The 16,970-nt window shown below is 38.1% G+C and overlaps 1 protein-coding gene across 1 annotated transcript in view; it reads right to left on the bottom strand.

Moving 5' to 3' along the window:
* The window catches only part of LOC140236908 (importin-13-like), a 101,841-nt gene that overhangs the window by 78,208 nt on the left and 6,663 nt on the right, over window positions 1-16,970 (bottom strand). Inside the window, exons 2-3 of the mRNA XM_072316844.1 lie at window positions 10,592-10,744; window positions 7,670-7,795 (exon numbers count right to left, since the gene is read on the bottom strand). Coding sequence (XP_072172945.1) covers window positions 7,670-7,795; window positions 10,592-10,657 — 192 coding nt within the window. The 5' untranslated portion in view covers window positions 10,658-10,744. The remainder of the gene's footprint in view (window positions 1-7,669; window positions 7,796-10,591; window positions 10,745-16,970) is intronic.

Here is a 16,970-nt window from a genome sequence, read left to right as displayed (position 1 = left end):
GCAGAGAACTCTGAATCAGAAAAATGATAGACAACGACAACAAAGGAACGAACACATTGCAAACTCAATCACATGAGAAGAGTTCAGTCTTCATTGAGTCAAGGGCATGGAACGAGTGACACTCTCGATTGGCTGTGCACGCTCCAAACAAGCCACCCTTCACTCGCATCACGGCAAATTTGTCTAGACTGACAAATCCGAGTGACAAAACTCTGGCAGTCCTTTCGGATCAAGAGTTTAATCCTGATGGCTGCAAGCTTAAGTCATTTCGCTCGCCTTCCGCCCGCCCGCAGCCACACTCCAACAAACAAACAAGGATTTTTTTGTAAATACATGCACACAAACACACAAACACACACACACACACACAGCCTTCACAGCTTGTCATGACAATTATATCGCCCCTTCCCCACACACAAACGCACACTTACACACACACACACACATGCACACACAGCAGATGAGCCTGGTTTAATCCTGATTCTGATGGGATAATCTTTAACAAGATCAATGTGACACAATCAAATCCCTTTTACAACAATTTTCATTCTGCCATCACTGGATTGACATACTGCCTGTCAAATCTCTGCACAGGAAGCCTTCAAGAAGCTATACAAAAGCAATTCTGAAACAATGGGGTTACAACTTCTCTAGATACTAGTATCCACTTCACTGCATCTCTTGTGCATAATATGCATATTATGCACAGGTGTCTGTAGGAATGTAGGCATGGGGTTAATATCGTAATTTTCCAAAAAAAGAGGTAAACTTCTCAAATCTAATCCATAAATTGCAATATACTCTAAACTTAATGAACTCAAATTCTCGTGCATATATTTGTGACAGGATCAGCAATCAAAACAAAGTGAAATGTCCTTGGACCATACTGTAAATGTGGATATTTTTGCAGGAGTGTTTTTTTTTAATTCATTTATTTATCTATTTTTTTTTTCTTTTTTGGTGCTGGGCTGGGTAAAAAGATGACATTCCTGTGTTTTTAATTCTACTGATTCAAGACATTGAATAATGGTACATAAAACAAGCAAATATATTTGTGTGCTTTTATTTTTGCACCAGCTTGTGGTTGCAAGAAATGTGCAGAAATTTCAACACTGCACAAATGTGCACTTTTTCAGTATTTCAGGGTGCTGAACATCACCCAACTGCAAATGAAATGCAGAGATCTACAATGAATAGGGGAAAAAGTTTTCAAAGATTCAAATTCTTCCTTTCCCATTTGGGAAGGAAACAAAAGAGGAAACTGACGACGATTGATGGAGAAAGATGGAGAAAAAGAGGAAGGATGAGGATGAAGAATATGGAGAAGAAGAAGAAAAGAAGGAGCAGAGAAGGAAAGTCTGACTGTACACTCACAAATGCACATCTGTGTGGGTGGTCTTTTTTTTTTTCTTCTGTTTGTCAGGAAGTACTTGAAATGATATCCCTTTAATATAATATATATGTATGTATAGTACAACGTCAAATAATGTCAGCATACAATATGTGTTATAAGCACATATTCAAAGACATAGAATTGTGGCCATTTTGCAATTTCAATAGAGGAAGCACATTTGGGCTTCAATATTCATTCTGATGGTCATGGGTTCAGTAACTGAAAACTCCTTCCATGCCTGTAACAGCTAAGATCAGAATTAGGCTATCTGTGGAACATATAGCAATGTCAGCTATTCAGAAAAAGAGCAGACAGACCCAGACAGCATGCAGAAAAGATCATAAAATGAGTTCGTAACAAACATCACATGAAGGACTAATTCAGATCTTGGCCTTTATATCACATGTAGAAAAAGAAAAAGGTGCATGTAAAATCATTCAAAGGTACTGTTTACCCTTGGGAGCAGTGATTTGAAAAATGTTCGAGTTATCACATTTGATGCATATGTGTAGGTCAGTTACATTACAAAACATACAATCATACCATATAAAAATTAAAGTCTAAGATTTAAGGAGATATCACTATTTTCCTCAATAAACCATGACTGTAGATGGTTTATTCTAGAAACAATCTTATCATAACTATTGTGCACATTTTGTATGATTAAAATACATAGCATTTACCAATTCAAATTTTTACAGTGGTCTTTTCTATCCTAACTCATATTTAAGAACTATTTTGAAGCACTAAAGCTGAGTTTTTGTTTTAACTGCAAATTCTGCCTTTAAAGTGAAGGAAGACTGCAATGAAGGAAGTCCTTTTTCCACAACACACCCCAGATATGCAATACAGGTGATTGATCAGTAAACCGCCAGTAATCAATCAAGTAATAGCAATGAGTCATATTTATCGAAGTATGTCTTTTGAGGGCGTGCCCTCATACCCACTGACGTCTTGTGGAGTTCAAATCAGGCATTTCCTCATCATGAAATGACTACATTATCCATGTACACCCAAGTTATCCCTTCACAATGGGTGGAGGGAAGGTGGGGGGGGGGGGAGGGTTGGGTGGTTTCAATTGTCTTTCCACCCAGTCAGAAATCACTGCTGACAGGTTTGTTTCTCACACCATTATTATTCATCTGCCAGTACTAACTAAACAGCCTGACGGCTCAAAATAGGAAACTGGTGCACCATAGGCAAGTTTCCACGACTTTCTACTTTCCAACATACTGGTATGGTAAAGGGCTACTGGCATGCTGAAATCCTATTCAAATCTCAGTTTTGTATGACAGCAATCATAAAATAACTGTAATTATTCCATTAACAGGGAGTAATTGCTAACAAAACCAGGATCATTTGAACATTTTGATACAAACTCTCTTTACAATTATGTATTTATGGTTTGCCAGTATACTTAAGTTTGATGTGTACACAGAGCAGCACAAAGTGGCTCTTGCCTTTATATATGGGGCATGAAAGGGATATTTAGAAATACAAACATTAATATTTCATGTGGTATAATGCCTTCCATAATGGTTGCCTGGACTTCTCAATATATTATGATAGCCTTAAACAATACAGCCAAAGCAGCAATTGGTGGTGCAATTACTTGGCAATTTCCATGTTCAGCTAACTTCAGTGAACTTCTCATGTTCATACTGTAATTTGATGTATGAGAATATTTCTGAACATCTGTGTATACATCCCCAAATATATCAATATTATCATTTTCACGTTTGTAAAATGGAGTGCTAAATTTCGGATAATTACCACATCAAAAAATATTCTATATTTACAGAGGTATGCTTTATATCTCTCACTCTTTAATGACACTCTTGTATAAACAACTAAACACAAACTCATTCTTTTTCCCTCTGAAGCGCGAGCTCTGGAACATAATTATTCCATCAGATCAAATAACAGGAAATTTTTTCTTCTATATGTAATGATCCATTAATATATATGAAAATGAAATATAATCACTGTTTCACTCCCTGAATCACATCCTTACTCCCCTTCAGTTTGCTCAATATGCAAATCTCATTTTGTCTACTTTGTTTTTATAACTGATTCATGTGAGTTTGAAGCGATACAATATGTGCAGCAACTACCTGGAGTTGCTGATCTATGAGTGCATTGGCAGGGCACAAAAGGTCAATGTTCTACCTGTTTAGCTGACATGAATGCACAATTCTTGCACTGACTATAATTGTATGTGCTTGTGAAGTCTTTTGCTGGAAGCCTTCATGTGTCTGAATATCACTTGGATTCAGAGTGCATTCTGTTGATTGTTGTCGTGGCACACAAAATCATGACATTGAGACTAGGATAATGGTACTGTCCTGAGAAGTGAAACCAAAGACTTCAACTGATACTTTGAGAGCTTGGCCAAAAAAAAGAGCTGAAATATTCTCTTTTATGTTTGCCTTTCAAGTGGCATACTTTTTTCCTCTCTCTCTCTCTCTTTCTCCACTCATGTACGATACATGACTGCAAGCTAGTAGCAAGATCCAATTAATGTTATATTTCCTGTTATTACTAACAATTAAGAACACTCTCCCTTCCTATACAACGTGTTGCTTCTGTGAACTGGCCAAACTTAAATGAACTGCCGAAATATCTCGACAAACATTCGCCATCCAGAAGGAAGCAGGCAGGAAAATGCTGCCACAATTGTACAAATAAGAAGCTTTTAAGGAGCAGTGTGGCTTTAGATATGACTGCTGTATAATGCATGTGCACATGCAGATGATATGTCGCACAGACACACAAAGAAGTATATTTTAGGTGGGTATATATTGAAATCCAATGACACCAGTCATATTGGTTTCACAGGACACTGACTAATGAGAAACTCAGGGGATGGGGTTGGGGCGGAAGGATGGGAGGCAAAGGATTATGAAAGAAGAAAGAAAACAAGATTATATCGGAAACTATTTTTGATAGATCCCTTGGCAGACTTACAAACCACGGGCATGATACAAGGCCAGTGTAGGATTAACGGTGGCATTGTCAATAAAAATTTGCATCTTGAAATCATGCCCTCCCCCCCCCCCCAAGTTTTCTCTTCATCCGATCATTTTCAAGAGAAATCAGCAAACTGAAAACAGGTGGGATGTTCTAAGATGGGGGGGGGGGGGGGTGGAAGAGGACACACCCATCAAACATCATGCTTTAAAGGAAAAATTCAACAGTGAAGTTTAGCTTCTCCAAAAGACCCCACAAATACAGCACATGTGTAACAAAGTAAAACACTTTGAATACTCCATTTCCTGTGGGCAAACATATTCCTAGACAATCCTTGAAAATTACTTGTAACAACACTACTTTTGAATGACATATTAGCTTTAAACAAGTTGACTGAGATTTGAGGTATGTGATTTTGCTTGTAATTTCTAGTACTGTCTGAGAATATAAGGCATTAAAGACTTAAGAATCTGGAACAGAATGTAAATGTCACAATTTGGTAGTCCATTTTAAATAGGCTGCTTTTATGCAAGGAAACACTACAATAATTTAATAGATGTCTACATGATAGAAAACACATGATTGTGCATAAACGTGCAATTTCAGAGCACATGTACCTTAAAGGTACTGTTTACCATTGGGAGTAGTGATTTCAAAAATGTTTGAGATATCACAATTGATGCGTATGTGTAGGTCAGTTGTATCACAAAACATCCTACCCTATAAAAATTTCGCAGTAAAGCCTAAAATATTAGGAGATATTGCTATTTTTCTCATCAAACCTTAACTGTAGATGGTTTAGTCTAGAAACATCTTTATTATAGCTATTGTTCACATTTTTTTTATTTAACAATACTTAACATTGATTATACTAATTCAATTTTTACAATAGTTGTTTCTATCCCCGACTCACATTTAAGAACTATTTGTGAGCACTAAAGCTGGGTTTTTATTTCATCTGCAAACAGTAAATAATGCCCTTAAAGGGATGGTACAGTACTGGTGAAGATGAGAATTGGGCTTTTAACTTTTTGTGAGATACCAAGAAAACACTTGTGAAATAGAACAGAACGTACCATTCTGCAAAGAATTTAAAGTTTATTTGATGAAAATCGGTTTTGAAATGGCTGAAACATTCAAAAACAAAGTAAAACAAAGCAATCGTAATAAAAGCTGGGTCCCAACTTTTATTAGGACCGCTCTGTTTTGGATATCTCAGCAATCTTAAAACCAATTTTTATTAAATAAACATTGAATTCCTCATGAAATTACATGCTCTTTAATATTTCATAAGGGGTTTCTTATTATCTCACCAAAAATGTTAGAAACCTGAAGTTAGGTCTCAACCAAAACTATACTATCCCTAGGAGGTTTGCCAACTGCCCGTGGTGTGTACCTTTAAGACATGACAAGCCAGGCGATCCACTGGCTCAGCTCGGCCCAGCAGGGGCTATCACATTAATGTGGCTGCCCTAATGGCAAGTTCCGCTCGACACGGGGGAGCGCTCCAGACATGCCCTTTGGCTGTGAGGGTGCACGCAGCCTAGCACGTCATTTCGCATTACAGGGCCCCGAGGACAAAATATAGGCCACAGGCGGGGTGCTCGAAACGCGACATCTGAGCCAGAGACGGACAGGGATTAGCTGGCAACATCACAACTCAATCCCAGGAAATGCTACATGTAGTTCCACCGATTTGCACATTGAATTTCAATGAGCGGATTTCTCCTGGGCACTTCAGTGCTAATAAGAGAGGCTCTTTTCTTCCAGCTACACAAGGCATGTAACATGATTTGGGAACACCATTCCAAATTTGGCAAAATTTTATCTGCAGTGTGCAGAAAGCATCAAATACATACTTGTCAAAGCCAATGGACCACGCTGTCTACAAAGAGACGTTCAATCATTTCTCAAAGGTTTCAGAATTTCCTTCATTTCCTCCAAGCTGAAAGCATCTACTTGTCCACTCACACAAACAGAAAAAAAAAAATAGCTCCCATTACCTCAATTACTCTACTCTGTAGAATTACAAATTAAATGTAGTTAAAATTACACGAGTGATGCTAATTTCTTTTTAACATCTTAGTGAATAGATCTATGTAGGTTCTCACTACTTCCAACTCAGTGTTTTGTAGCTAAGGTTAACTTGACAGTACGATCACTGCTGTGCAGCAGGGTGTCCAGTTTCACAACTAATCTGTCCAAAACAAAAGAAGATAGAGAAGAAATTAACTGCTCCTCATTTGTAGTACTTCGAAAGAAAGTGGTTGCTGTATCTTCCAAATACATTTAAAGTCTTCCTTAAAATTTGAAAGTGGAAAGTTGCAAAGACCTGATAGGAAAGGTCTTTGTCTTCAAATACAGATGAATGTCATGTCAAGTGATGAACGGGCAGGCACGCATGGGGCTTGCCACGCTTCCCAACCACTCACCACAGACACGTAGCCTGTCAACATCGTGTGGTCTACAACCAAAGTCAGCCGAGATGCGGCAAGGTGACACCAGCCTACCACACGTACGACTTTCAAACACGTGATGACTTTTTCATTGTTGCAATAACATTCTTTTGTCCCTCCATCTTTGTTTTTTTGTTCACTTTTTTTTTTTTTGGTGGTGTGTTTTGTTTCTCCTGAGCGACACACAAATACCACAGCTGTTTGGTAAATCAATTAATTTCTCTTTCAAATGTTAAGGCAATCTTGTCACAGGTTGTATGAGCATTACAGGAGGTCCTATGAGAACCCTATCAGTGTCACATGTGCCATTTCCATCTAAAAACCTAATTAAAGTCACACATGCTGACTTCCAAGTAGACCTGTGTGTTCTGGGGTCAATGACATTTATCCCCCATTTTCTTTGGCACATTTATGAAGGAACAGTCCTCCCTGTTTTCAAATAGTAAGTTTGGAGACTAACAGTGAGCGAGAGTTCTCTTTATTTCCTCCTTGTTTTGATTCAAAACTTCTCCCAATACTGACCACATTATCCAGTAAAATCCCTTTAATGCCTTTGATAAGCTTAACAGTTTCTCTTGTGCTTTCATTGCACCTCCTGCTGAAAGATACCACACTTGATTTTCAACAGTAACTTTCATACGACCCTGCTGAGCAAGGAGACTTGTGATTTGAATAATGCATGCTGACAAACCTTGTGACAAATTGGCACTGAGTCTTGTGCTTATTCAGCAGAGGGAAACAAAGTAAGCCTGTAACCCCAGAACAAAGACAGAATAATACGCATCTAAAGCCAGAGAGGGCTATTCTGGAAAATTGGGTGTGGTGTGAACGTCACCTTCAGCCAGTTTACCTTGTTGTGGTCGAGCAGTGCCCAGGCAAACTGCCAAGCTTGGGGGGATCGCTGAGCCATGAGGAGCCAACGCTGTGCGGAGTCTTTCACATCGGCTGAAGGATCATAGTATAACTCATGGATAGCCTGTTGGCAATGCAACAAGATGATATAAACACACACATTATGTCATAATTTACTCTTTGAAAACAGGACCTGTTTGGTTTCTAACTATATCAATACACAATAGGCAAGATTATGACCGTTTATCCTGTCTACTAATTCACCACTTCCAGTTTATACATTAAAGTACAGTGCATCCATATGTTCAGGATGATTTTAAATGCAGAGAGAAAAATCTATGAGAACACTTCAAGTTTCATCAATGCTGGATGTAAAGGACGGAAGATAGATATTTGAGTTTCATGTTATGAAATATCAATGTTAGCTCAAATCGCATTATACTCGATCATCGATACTGGATAAGGGTTTAGCGGGTCCAGCTTCTGGGAGTGTTGCTTACTTCTGGTGTTTTACACCACCTGCAGTAACATCACATAACATAACCCACATACCATCACAAATCCACGGATACTTTGTTAGATTTGGATTATATTCTGACCAACACATCACTGCTTTGCAATGGAACCCCACACTCATATGTACACCGTATACAACACTTTTGTCTCACCTGGGATTTAAATCAGTGTTTGAAACCATTTTAGATCTATTCTTGAATAAGACCACTGTTACACACACGAAAGAAATGATGCAACGCTGATCTTGGCCCGACCTTGTGTCAGTTAACAATTTTTCTTGTGTATAAACGGTCACACAAAACTCGGGCCGGCCTCGGGCCGCCTCCACTTCAGGCCACCTCTTGAGGTGGTCTGAGGCTCTGAGGCCGGCTATGTGTAAACGGGTCCAGGCCCGAGGCTGGCCTCAGCTGGCTTTCAGGCCAGCAGGACTGACTGGTCACATGACCTCTGGAGCAATTATGCACATGGTAGTGTTATGATGAAACCAAATACCCATGAAATGTTGTCAGCTGAACGTGGGTGCTCCTAGGGCCGAGTTTGGAAAAGTGACGCAAGGCCGGTCCACGTGTAACAGGGGGGTCCATGAGGAATGCTGTTCCTCAAGCTGGCCAGAAGTTCATGTGTCAACAGTTTTGCAAAGCGTCCTCGGGCTGCCTTTCATGTGTAACAGGGGTCTCATAATATCAATAGGAAAACTATCAAAATTCTCTAACTCCAAATTTGCCTTTCGTATATCATTGTATATCACAATTTCACCATCTTATTAACAAAAGGCAAAATTTACAATGATCACCCCTCCTCTGACTTCAAATTGACAAATTTGAAGTCAGCTTTAGTGCACTATACAATTAATTATCTACTACTTACTCTTATATTTGACATACTTTGCAGAATAGAGGGTTGCTGCACTAAAATTATTATGTCCCCTCTGCCATATAATGCAAGCATGTAACTTTTTCATTTCATTTCTGTTATCTCTGATAATGCCAGAAAGTTGGAGTAACATTCACTTCTTGATGCCAGAACACCTAATTTCTGGCACAAATTGAGCATACATTTTTACTGACAACTTTCATCGATGTAACGGGAATTCCACAAGAACTGCTTTCTCAGATAAGCATGCTTTCTTTGCAAATCCAAAGCCATAGCTAAAGGCGGTATTAGAACATTAAATTACCCACGTACTGCTTACACGACGACTTCATGTGTGTCGAACATTTAGACATGCAGTTCCTGTAGATAAAAATGCATTTTTGCCACTCAGCAAGTTTCAGGCACAACCTTTCCAGCTGGATAACATACGTGTACGTATATAATGTATACTGTTAAAAGACAGCAGACACACCTGTCAGAATTCCTAAATCACTACAGTGCTGTATAAAAAAAAAAAATATATAAACATGAATATTAGGTAACCATCATCACCTTAATGGCTAATTCCTTTTTTTCCCATTTTTCAAAGATTTGCAAACAGATATATCTTCTGTTAAAATCTAACATTTCATTTACAGCCATATTCATGTCAACAAATTCAGGTCTTTATTAACCCGTTGAAGACGAGTCCCGAGAATACTCGGGCAGGTGTCTATGGGAAATGCATGCTATAGCAAATCCAGTCCATCCTCAATATCCAGTCCATCCTCAATGGGTTAAAGCCTTTAAAAGTAGAATGGCGATAACAAAATGTAATATGAAACTTATAAAATATAAACAGTGACTTATGATAAGAGGGACACTTCCAATGAATTTATTTTTTTAATAGTTTTGGGGTTTAATTTGTTGTTTTGTTTTTTGTTGGTGTTGTTGTTGTTTACAGAACAGGCCACTTTCTGCAGATTTTCCTTTCAAACTCTGCAGAATGTAAGTATACAACAAATGAGTTCAATTTGGGGGAAAGATAGAAATTAATCACAATAGATTTCATAGAATTTGATCATTACATCTAAGCTGGGCAGTTGATACGCTGACCTACATACATTAATGCCTCTCCATAGAAAGGATCACACGTACATTATCTTGCCACTTTACTTTCAAAGCGGTGAAGATAAAATCTTTAAAATGGAAAAAAAATCAACACAACTCCAAAAATACAGCACTGCATCTTTCCTTTCTTCTGTCCTTTAAAGCAATTTCCCTTCATTCTATCCGACTGAAAGACAAAGTAATTCCCCCCATAACTTTGAATAGTATCAACATGCATAGGGACTTGCAACTTACAAATTGCATGTGTTTAACACACAAATGGGAATGTACCACGCTACAAAATACACAACTGGAGGCATTTCAAATATATTTCTCATTTTCCAAAACATGCAGCCTGCTTTGCGAGATAGATAACGTAACTTTGGAGCTTACCGGAAGCCGAGCGTCTCCCTTCACACACGTGCAGTAAACACCTCCTTACCTTCTCAATGTTATCCAGAGTTACTTCTGGCGAGCCGTCGGCAGATGCTCGCAGCGAGGAGGCCATTCTGAAGTCAGCTGCTGAAGACACAGAGCTCAGCGAAAACTCACCGCCTCGCGCCAGCCAATCACGCTACCTGAAGGCACACACTTCCTGCTTAGTAAGAGGGAGACAGAGGCACCGGGGGGGGGGGGGGGGGGGGGGAGGGAGGAGAGAGGGAGGGACAGAAATACACAAGACAAAGGCAAAACATGAGATAGGGAAGGTGAGGGAGAAAGAGAAAGAGTTTTCAAAACGTGAGAAAGATAAAAAAAGACAGAATGTGACACAGAGGGATTAAGAGACAAAGAGCAAGACAGGGATGATGTTGTTGTTTTTTTTTGAAGAAAGATGATGACAAAACATAAAAGAACAGAAAGAAATAAAGTGAGAGTGAAAGAGCAAGAGAGAGAGAAAGTGAGGAGGGGCAAGAGGGGGAAAAAGATTTAATGTTACCATAATGGGTCGATGAACAATTAACATGGTTTGCTTGGTTAATTGGCTGTACTTGGGGCGGGGTTTAACTAGAAGAGGAAGCAAACTTTTTCTTTTTTCGAGTGGAGTTCGCCTATTGTGTGAGAACGTACGTGTCGCACAACTTGCGCAGGTTGTCTCACGAAATGGTTAACAGCTACGTGGCCTATTGTCAGATGCCGAGTGATGAGCAGTCGGCATGGCGACCACGGCGCTCGATGTAAACATCTGTTACCGTTGAATGATGCGACAGCGATTGACTTTTAAAAAGAGGAATTTCCTCCCTCTGAACAAGGACACTGTGTGCATATAGCACTGAAATGAAGCCATCAATTTTGATGGACATGCAATCACACTATCTTTGAGACTACAGACTAAAACACATGTGACCATCTTCCCATTACCGCTTGAAATGGGATGCTTCCTATAGAATATAACTTAAAGGCATAATTTATCATTTGCAGATGAAATAAAAATCTAGCATCAGTGCTTAAATATAGTTCTAAAACGTGAGTTAGGGATAGAAACAACCAATGTAAAAATTTGAATTAGCATAATCAATGTAAAGTAAAATTGTTAAATATACAAAATGTGAACAATGGTTATAACAAAAATGTTTTCCAGACTAAACCGTCTATAGTTCCTATTTATTGAGAAAAATAGTGATATCTCCTTATATTTTAGGTTTTAGTGTAAAATTCTTATATGGTAGGATGTTTTGTGAAACAACTGACCTACATATGCATTAAATGTGATATCTTGAACATTTTTTTTTTAAATCACTGCTACCAATGGTAAACAGGACCTTTAAAATCTTTCATCTGTGGCTGCACAGAAAAATAAGGGTTGCTAACATACAGTTGTACATTCTGCACCCATTGTGCATGCTGTAATCTTGGCAAAAAAAAAAAAAATACTAGTATATATATTTGGTTATTAAAAAAAAAAAAATGAGCCAGCAAACAGTTATAAGGCATTCATCCATACCCCCCCCCCAAAAAAAAGAAAGGGAGAGGGAAACAACCTATTACACAATCGTAGTATTCCAGGGAAACAATCCATGAATTTAAATACCATGTTATGTTACAAGCCTTCTAAAAACCATACAACTAAAGGTAAAAAAAAAAAAAAAAAAATCTTCCAAAACACACACACATGCACAAAATGCAAACACCTTAAATTACTAGTTAGATTCTCCTTCGCCACTCTACTCTTCTTTCCTTCCTGAGCAAGAATTACTCTATGATGCCACGTCTTGTACAGTCATATTGCTCGTATTGCTACATAATTACATTGTAACCGGTAGTAGAGACAAGTTATCCCAGAGATTCCCAACAAAATACATATCCCACAAAAAAAAAAAACTAAAAAAGAAAATTCTTTAACCAATTGTCTCACAGATACCACTATTCTCCATACATCTGATAGATGGCATACTCATGTTATAGATCTAAGCATATATAACATCCCTGAGGTAACAAAAATATGAAAAACACCTCTTAACTCAATTTGAAATTCAAAAATACTGATTTGAGGTTTAAAACATTACAATTATTAATGTAATCTAAAACAATATTTCTACATTTTTGACATCAACAATGATTTTACTTGGCAAAAATGTTGCAAAAATGAAAAAGTTTAACTGGTAGTGTGCTTTGTAACTTCATGATACATAACTTAAATACTTGAAAGTTTGGTCACCCCAGGGACACTGGTATTAATCAGCACAGAAAATTCAAATAAAACATGTATTTTCAAGCTGGCAGGGTTACACATTTCATATGTGAACATATTTCAATATCACACAAAGATGCTGTAAAGAAATGTTGACTGCATCTTACTTCATCATAAACTGTGATCTTATAGACACACGTGTGTGAGCAAAACCAGATTCACAATGAACTAATTGCTTGACTATGAAAAGATCCTCTATAAAAGCAATATCAAAGCAGATCTCAAGCGACAATACCTAAATATAATTATATTGGATTGATTGCTCACTTCTTGCACTGCGTGGGACAAAATCATCACAGAGTTGGCAGCATCTAATTGGAGAAGCGTAAAAATACGCAAGCGCTCAATTTTTCCTAGAATCTGCAGATTGCGCACGGAATTACAGCAATTTTTCCAAGTACTGGCAGATTGGGGATGGAATTATGACTTGAGCCCTCTCAGAGTGCTACTGGAAATGTCTAATTCTAAACGGCACCTTCCAACAACAGTCCCACTTGTAGACTTGGGAACAGACTGGGGAACAGACGAGGGCACTGGAAAGGGGGATGGGATTCGACTATTTATCCTCTGCGCGGATCAGGGAAGGCACGGATCTGTTTCGTGAACATTCGTGAATCATTTTCCACAGCAAAGAGGAAGGAAGGGATTTGCCAGCCAGACAACTGGCGCTCCCCGCAATCACGGCCCACTAAACGCCACCACCCGGCAACGCATGCTTTTGCCTTTTGAAGCATGTGTGTGAGTACATGTGCATGAGAGGGGTGGGACACGGGAGGAGCAGACAAGAAGATTCAGTCGTGTTTCATCACCCATTTTGGCGGCCACAGCGATTGGCAAGGGCTGGCCTACAGGATCAAACCAATCATTAACATTTAGGGTGGCTACTAACACCATCATTATGTAATAGCCTTTGTCATATAATATGCATTGTTGAAAATATAACAATCAAAAGGTGTATGATAAAAAAAAAAGGCGAGTAATAGACTCATATACCTATTAGATACTAATTGTTCCAGGAAGTATGTACCAGACGTAAATAGATTGTTATTATCACTGAACATGATACACAATAAAATCATTTAAATGTAATCATGCATCTATATGCACACAGTTAATGGGGAGGGGTTTTTTGTGTTTTTTTTAAGCATACTTTTTCTTTCACTGTTTGCAATATGACGTGTATAATAAATATGATACTGTAAAAATTGACATTTTCGCGGTGTTGAAATTTTCGCACATTTCGCGCGACTAGAAACTAACGCGAAAATAAAAGCACGCAAATATTTTTGCTTGCTATATGTTCCTGTACATTGTGTCTTGACTCCGCGGAATTAAAAACACGCGAAGCTCTTCTTAACCGGCCAAGCGCGAAAATTTAGTCACGCGAAAATATCCACTTTTATAGTAATACCACACATTTATTAGGGGCTTATATTTCTAAGCGCAAAGTTGACCGGAAAATTAAGATATAATCCAAAATAATACAAAAATATCAAAACCGTATGTAAATCCAAAATAATACAAAAATATCAAAACCGTATGTAATTCAAACAATGGTTACAGTGTATAAATATGATAAATAAATACTGAAAATGAAAGTCAGAGTGCACCTCCATTGACCGACCCACAACTGGGTCATTTCAGAGGACTATCTACTACTAAAAAAAATAAGTTTTCAGCAGGGTCTTAGACTGATTAACAGAAGTGGCTAGATGTACATTGTATATGGGCAGGTAGAGAATTTGGGAGTGTAATACAAAATAATTGGCACTTTCATACATGTACATGAATGCATTTTGCCATTTTGATGGCATGCATTTGTTGCAGATTTCATGCAAGATGAGTAGATACAGACCACCGTTAAAAATTCACCCTTTATCTCATATTGTCTCATAGCGAATACTGTATACGCCAAATATTTCACGAGGTTTTTATTTTCGCGAATTTCGCGAGTCAGCTGCCATTCGCGAAATTAAAAACAAGCAAAAATATTGACTCTAGTGCCAATATGAATGTGACGTACGCGTATTCTCCGTTCAGTACAGGACTCCACGATTGCGAATTTAACCACTCGCGAAATTGTCGGGAAGTCTCGATTCACGAAAATTTAGACTCGCGAAATATATGGCATGTACAGTATATCAAACATTTAATACCATATCATAAATTTTTATCAATCATATCAGAACATACCACATTATACCATGTCATATCAGTAGGGGCATTCAACCATTTTTGTTGTTGTTGTCGACTGTTTTGTTTAATAGTTGCCTAAAAACAACAAAACATCACACTAGAGTGGGAACAATATAATCTTGGTCCCGAAACTTTTTTTTAAAATACTTTTAATGGATTCCTATAGACCGTGGCTAAAATACAGTTTTTATTATGTTTGTTTTCTCGACTGTCTCTCATTCCCCCCCCCCTTTCTCTTACCCACCCCTTCTCTCCCCCCCCCCCCCCCAATTCAATTTTCAATTAAAATAATTGTATTTCGAATATAAAGTAATAATATAGGGTAATATACATTGTACATAATGCTACATAAACAAAGAATTTCAATAATATATAATGTACAATAATAACAGTTTGGTCTTTATATTTCGATAAATGAACAAGTAAGCAAATAAATTACATATTTTCTTGACTACACTTTATATAAATGGAAAAGAGAAATTCACATGAAAAACATAACATGGAAATTTTGTTAATTACTCTAGAAGATAAGGGCATCTCAGGATCTGTCAAGGAATTTGAAAATCTTTACATCATGACGTCAGACGAAACATTCTCTCTCCCTCTCTCTTTACACCTGTCGGTCTGTTTCTTCAGCTGTTTCCTACAATTGTATCTTTTTTTTCCTTTTCTTTATTTCATAGTTTTTTTCCCCCATCAGCTCTTTTTTTTTTTATTTCTCTTTCTATCGCTCCATTTCTCTTTCTCCTTGTGTGCCTTTTGCTCTCTTTCAATTTTTTTTTTCTCTTTCCTTCAACTCAAATGTCTCCTACATGTTGTAATGGATTGGACCAACAGATAGGGCTAAATAAGGGTCTGCAGATAACAAACACGGCCACATCAACCTCCGATTAAAGTCAGCCAAAGTGAAGTTGTGATGGTATTTCAGTTGGCCACAAATATTCCATCTGCAAGAACCAATCGATAGTGTCAAGGGCTGTGAATCACAGTTGACTATTTTATTGGCACATGATCCTGTTGTAACCAACACAGTCCTTCTCAAAAGATTTTTCTTTTTGTTTTTTTTTTTCACTGACCATACCTATCAGTTTATATAGTCTGTCTGTGAAGATTGTGTTGTGTTTTGTTTTCTTAATAAAACACGCACACACACACACAAACACACACAAACACACACACAAACACACACACACAAAACAAAACCCAACAACTTTCGGGCGATCACACCATAGTGTAGAGATATTTAGAGGGAGAAGTTGCACAGTCTACACAGCCTGTAATAGGGCCTACTGTGTGACACTGATTTGAAACACTGTTAGTCTACGATTGTTTATTCCCAATGTGTGTGTGTTGGAGAGAGAGGGGGGTGGGGGAGGGGGAGGGGGAGGGGGAAGGGTGGGGGGAGGGGTGGTGGGAGGAAGAAAGGGAGAGTATGTTCTTTGAACTACATAAGAACAAAGAACTGAAACTCATATATGGCTGTTGAGTAACAAGGCAAGTGCCATAATGTGTCTCACCCATTCGCGTACAAGAAATTGTACGCGAATGGGATATAACAGATAAAAAAAAAAGAAATATAACAGATTTAAAAAAAGAGATATAACAGATAAAAAGAGATATAAAAGGGCAAAAATTTATGGCAAAAAAGAAACGTGCCATAAAAACTTAACATTGGGCCCTTTAAGTTTGTTGACCCCTGCCTGTGACCTTTGACCTTGTGGTGACCATCCACTCCCCAAGGGACACCTACCATCCAAGTTTAGTCACAAATGGAGTTTTATGCATCAACATTATCACCCATAACAGAAATACGCCATGAAAACTTAACATTGGGCTCTAGAAGTTTGTTGACCCCTGCTTGTGATCTTTGACCTTGTGGTGATCATCCACTCCCCAAGGGACATCTACCATTCAAGTTTAGTCACAAACGGACCTA

The sequence above is a fragment of the Diadema setosum genome, chromosome 13 (assembly GCF_964275005.1).
Source record: "Diadema setosum chromosome 13, eeDiaSeto1, whole genome shotgun sequence".
NCBI classification, from domain to species: domain Eukaryota; kingdom Metazoa; phylum Echinodermata; class Echinoidea; order Diadematoida; family Diadematidae; genus Diadema; species Diadema setosum.
Note: the sequence above shows the minus strand (reverse complement) of the source record. Positions and strands in the feature narration are given on the sequence as shown.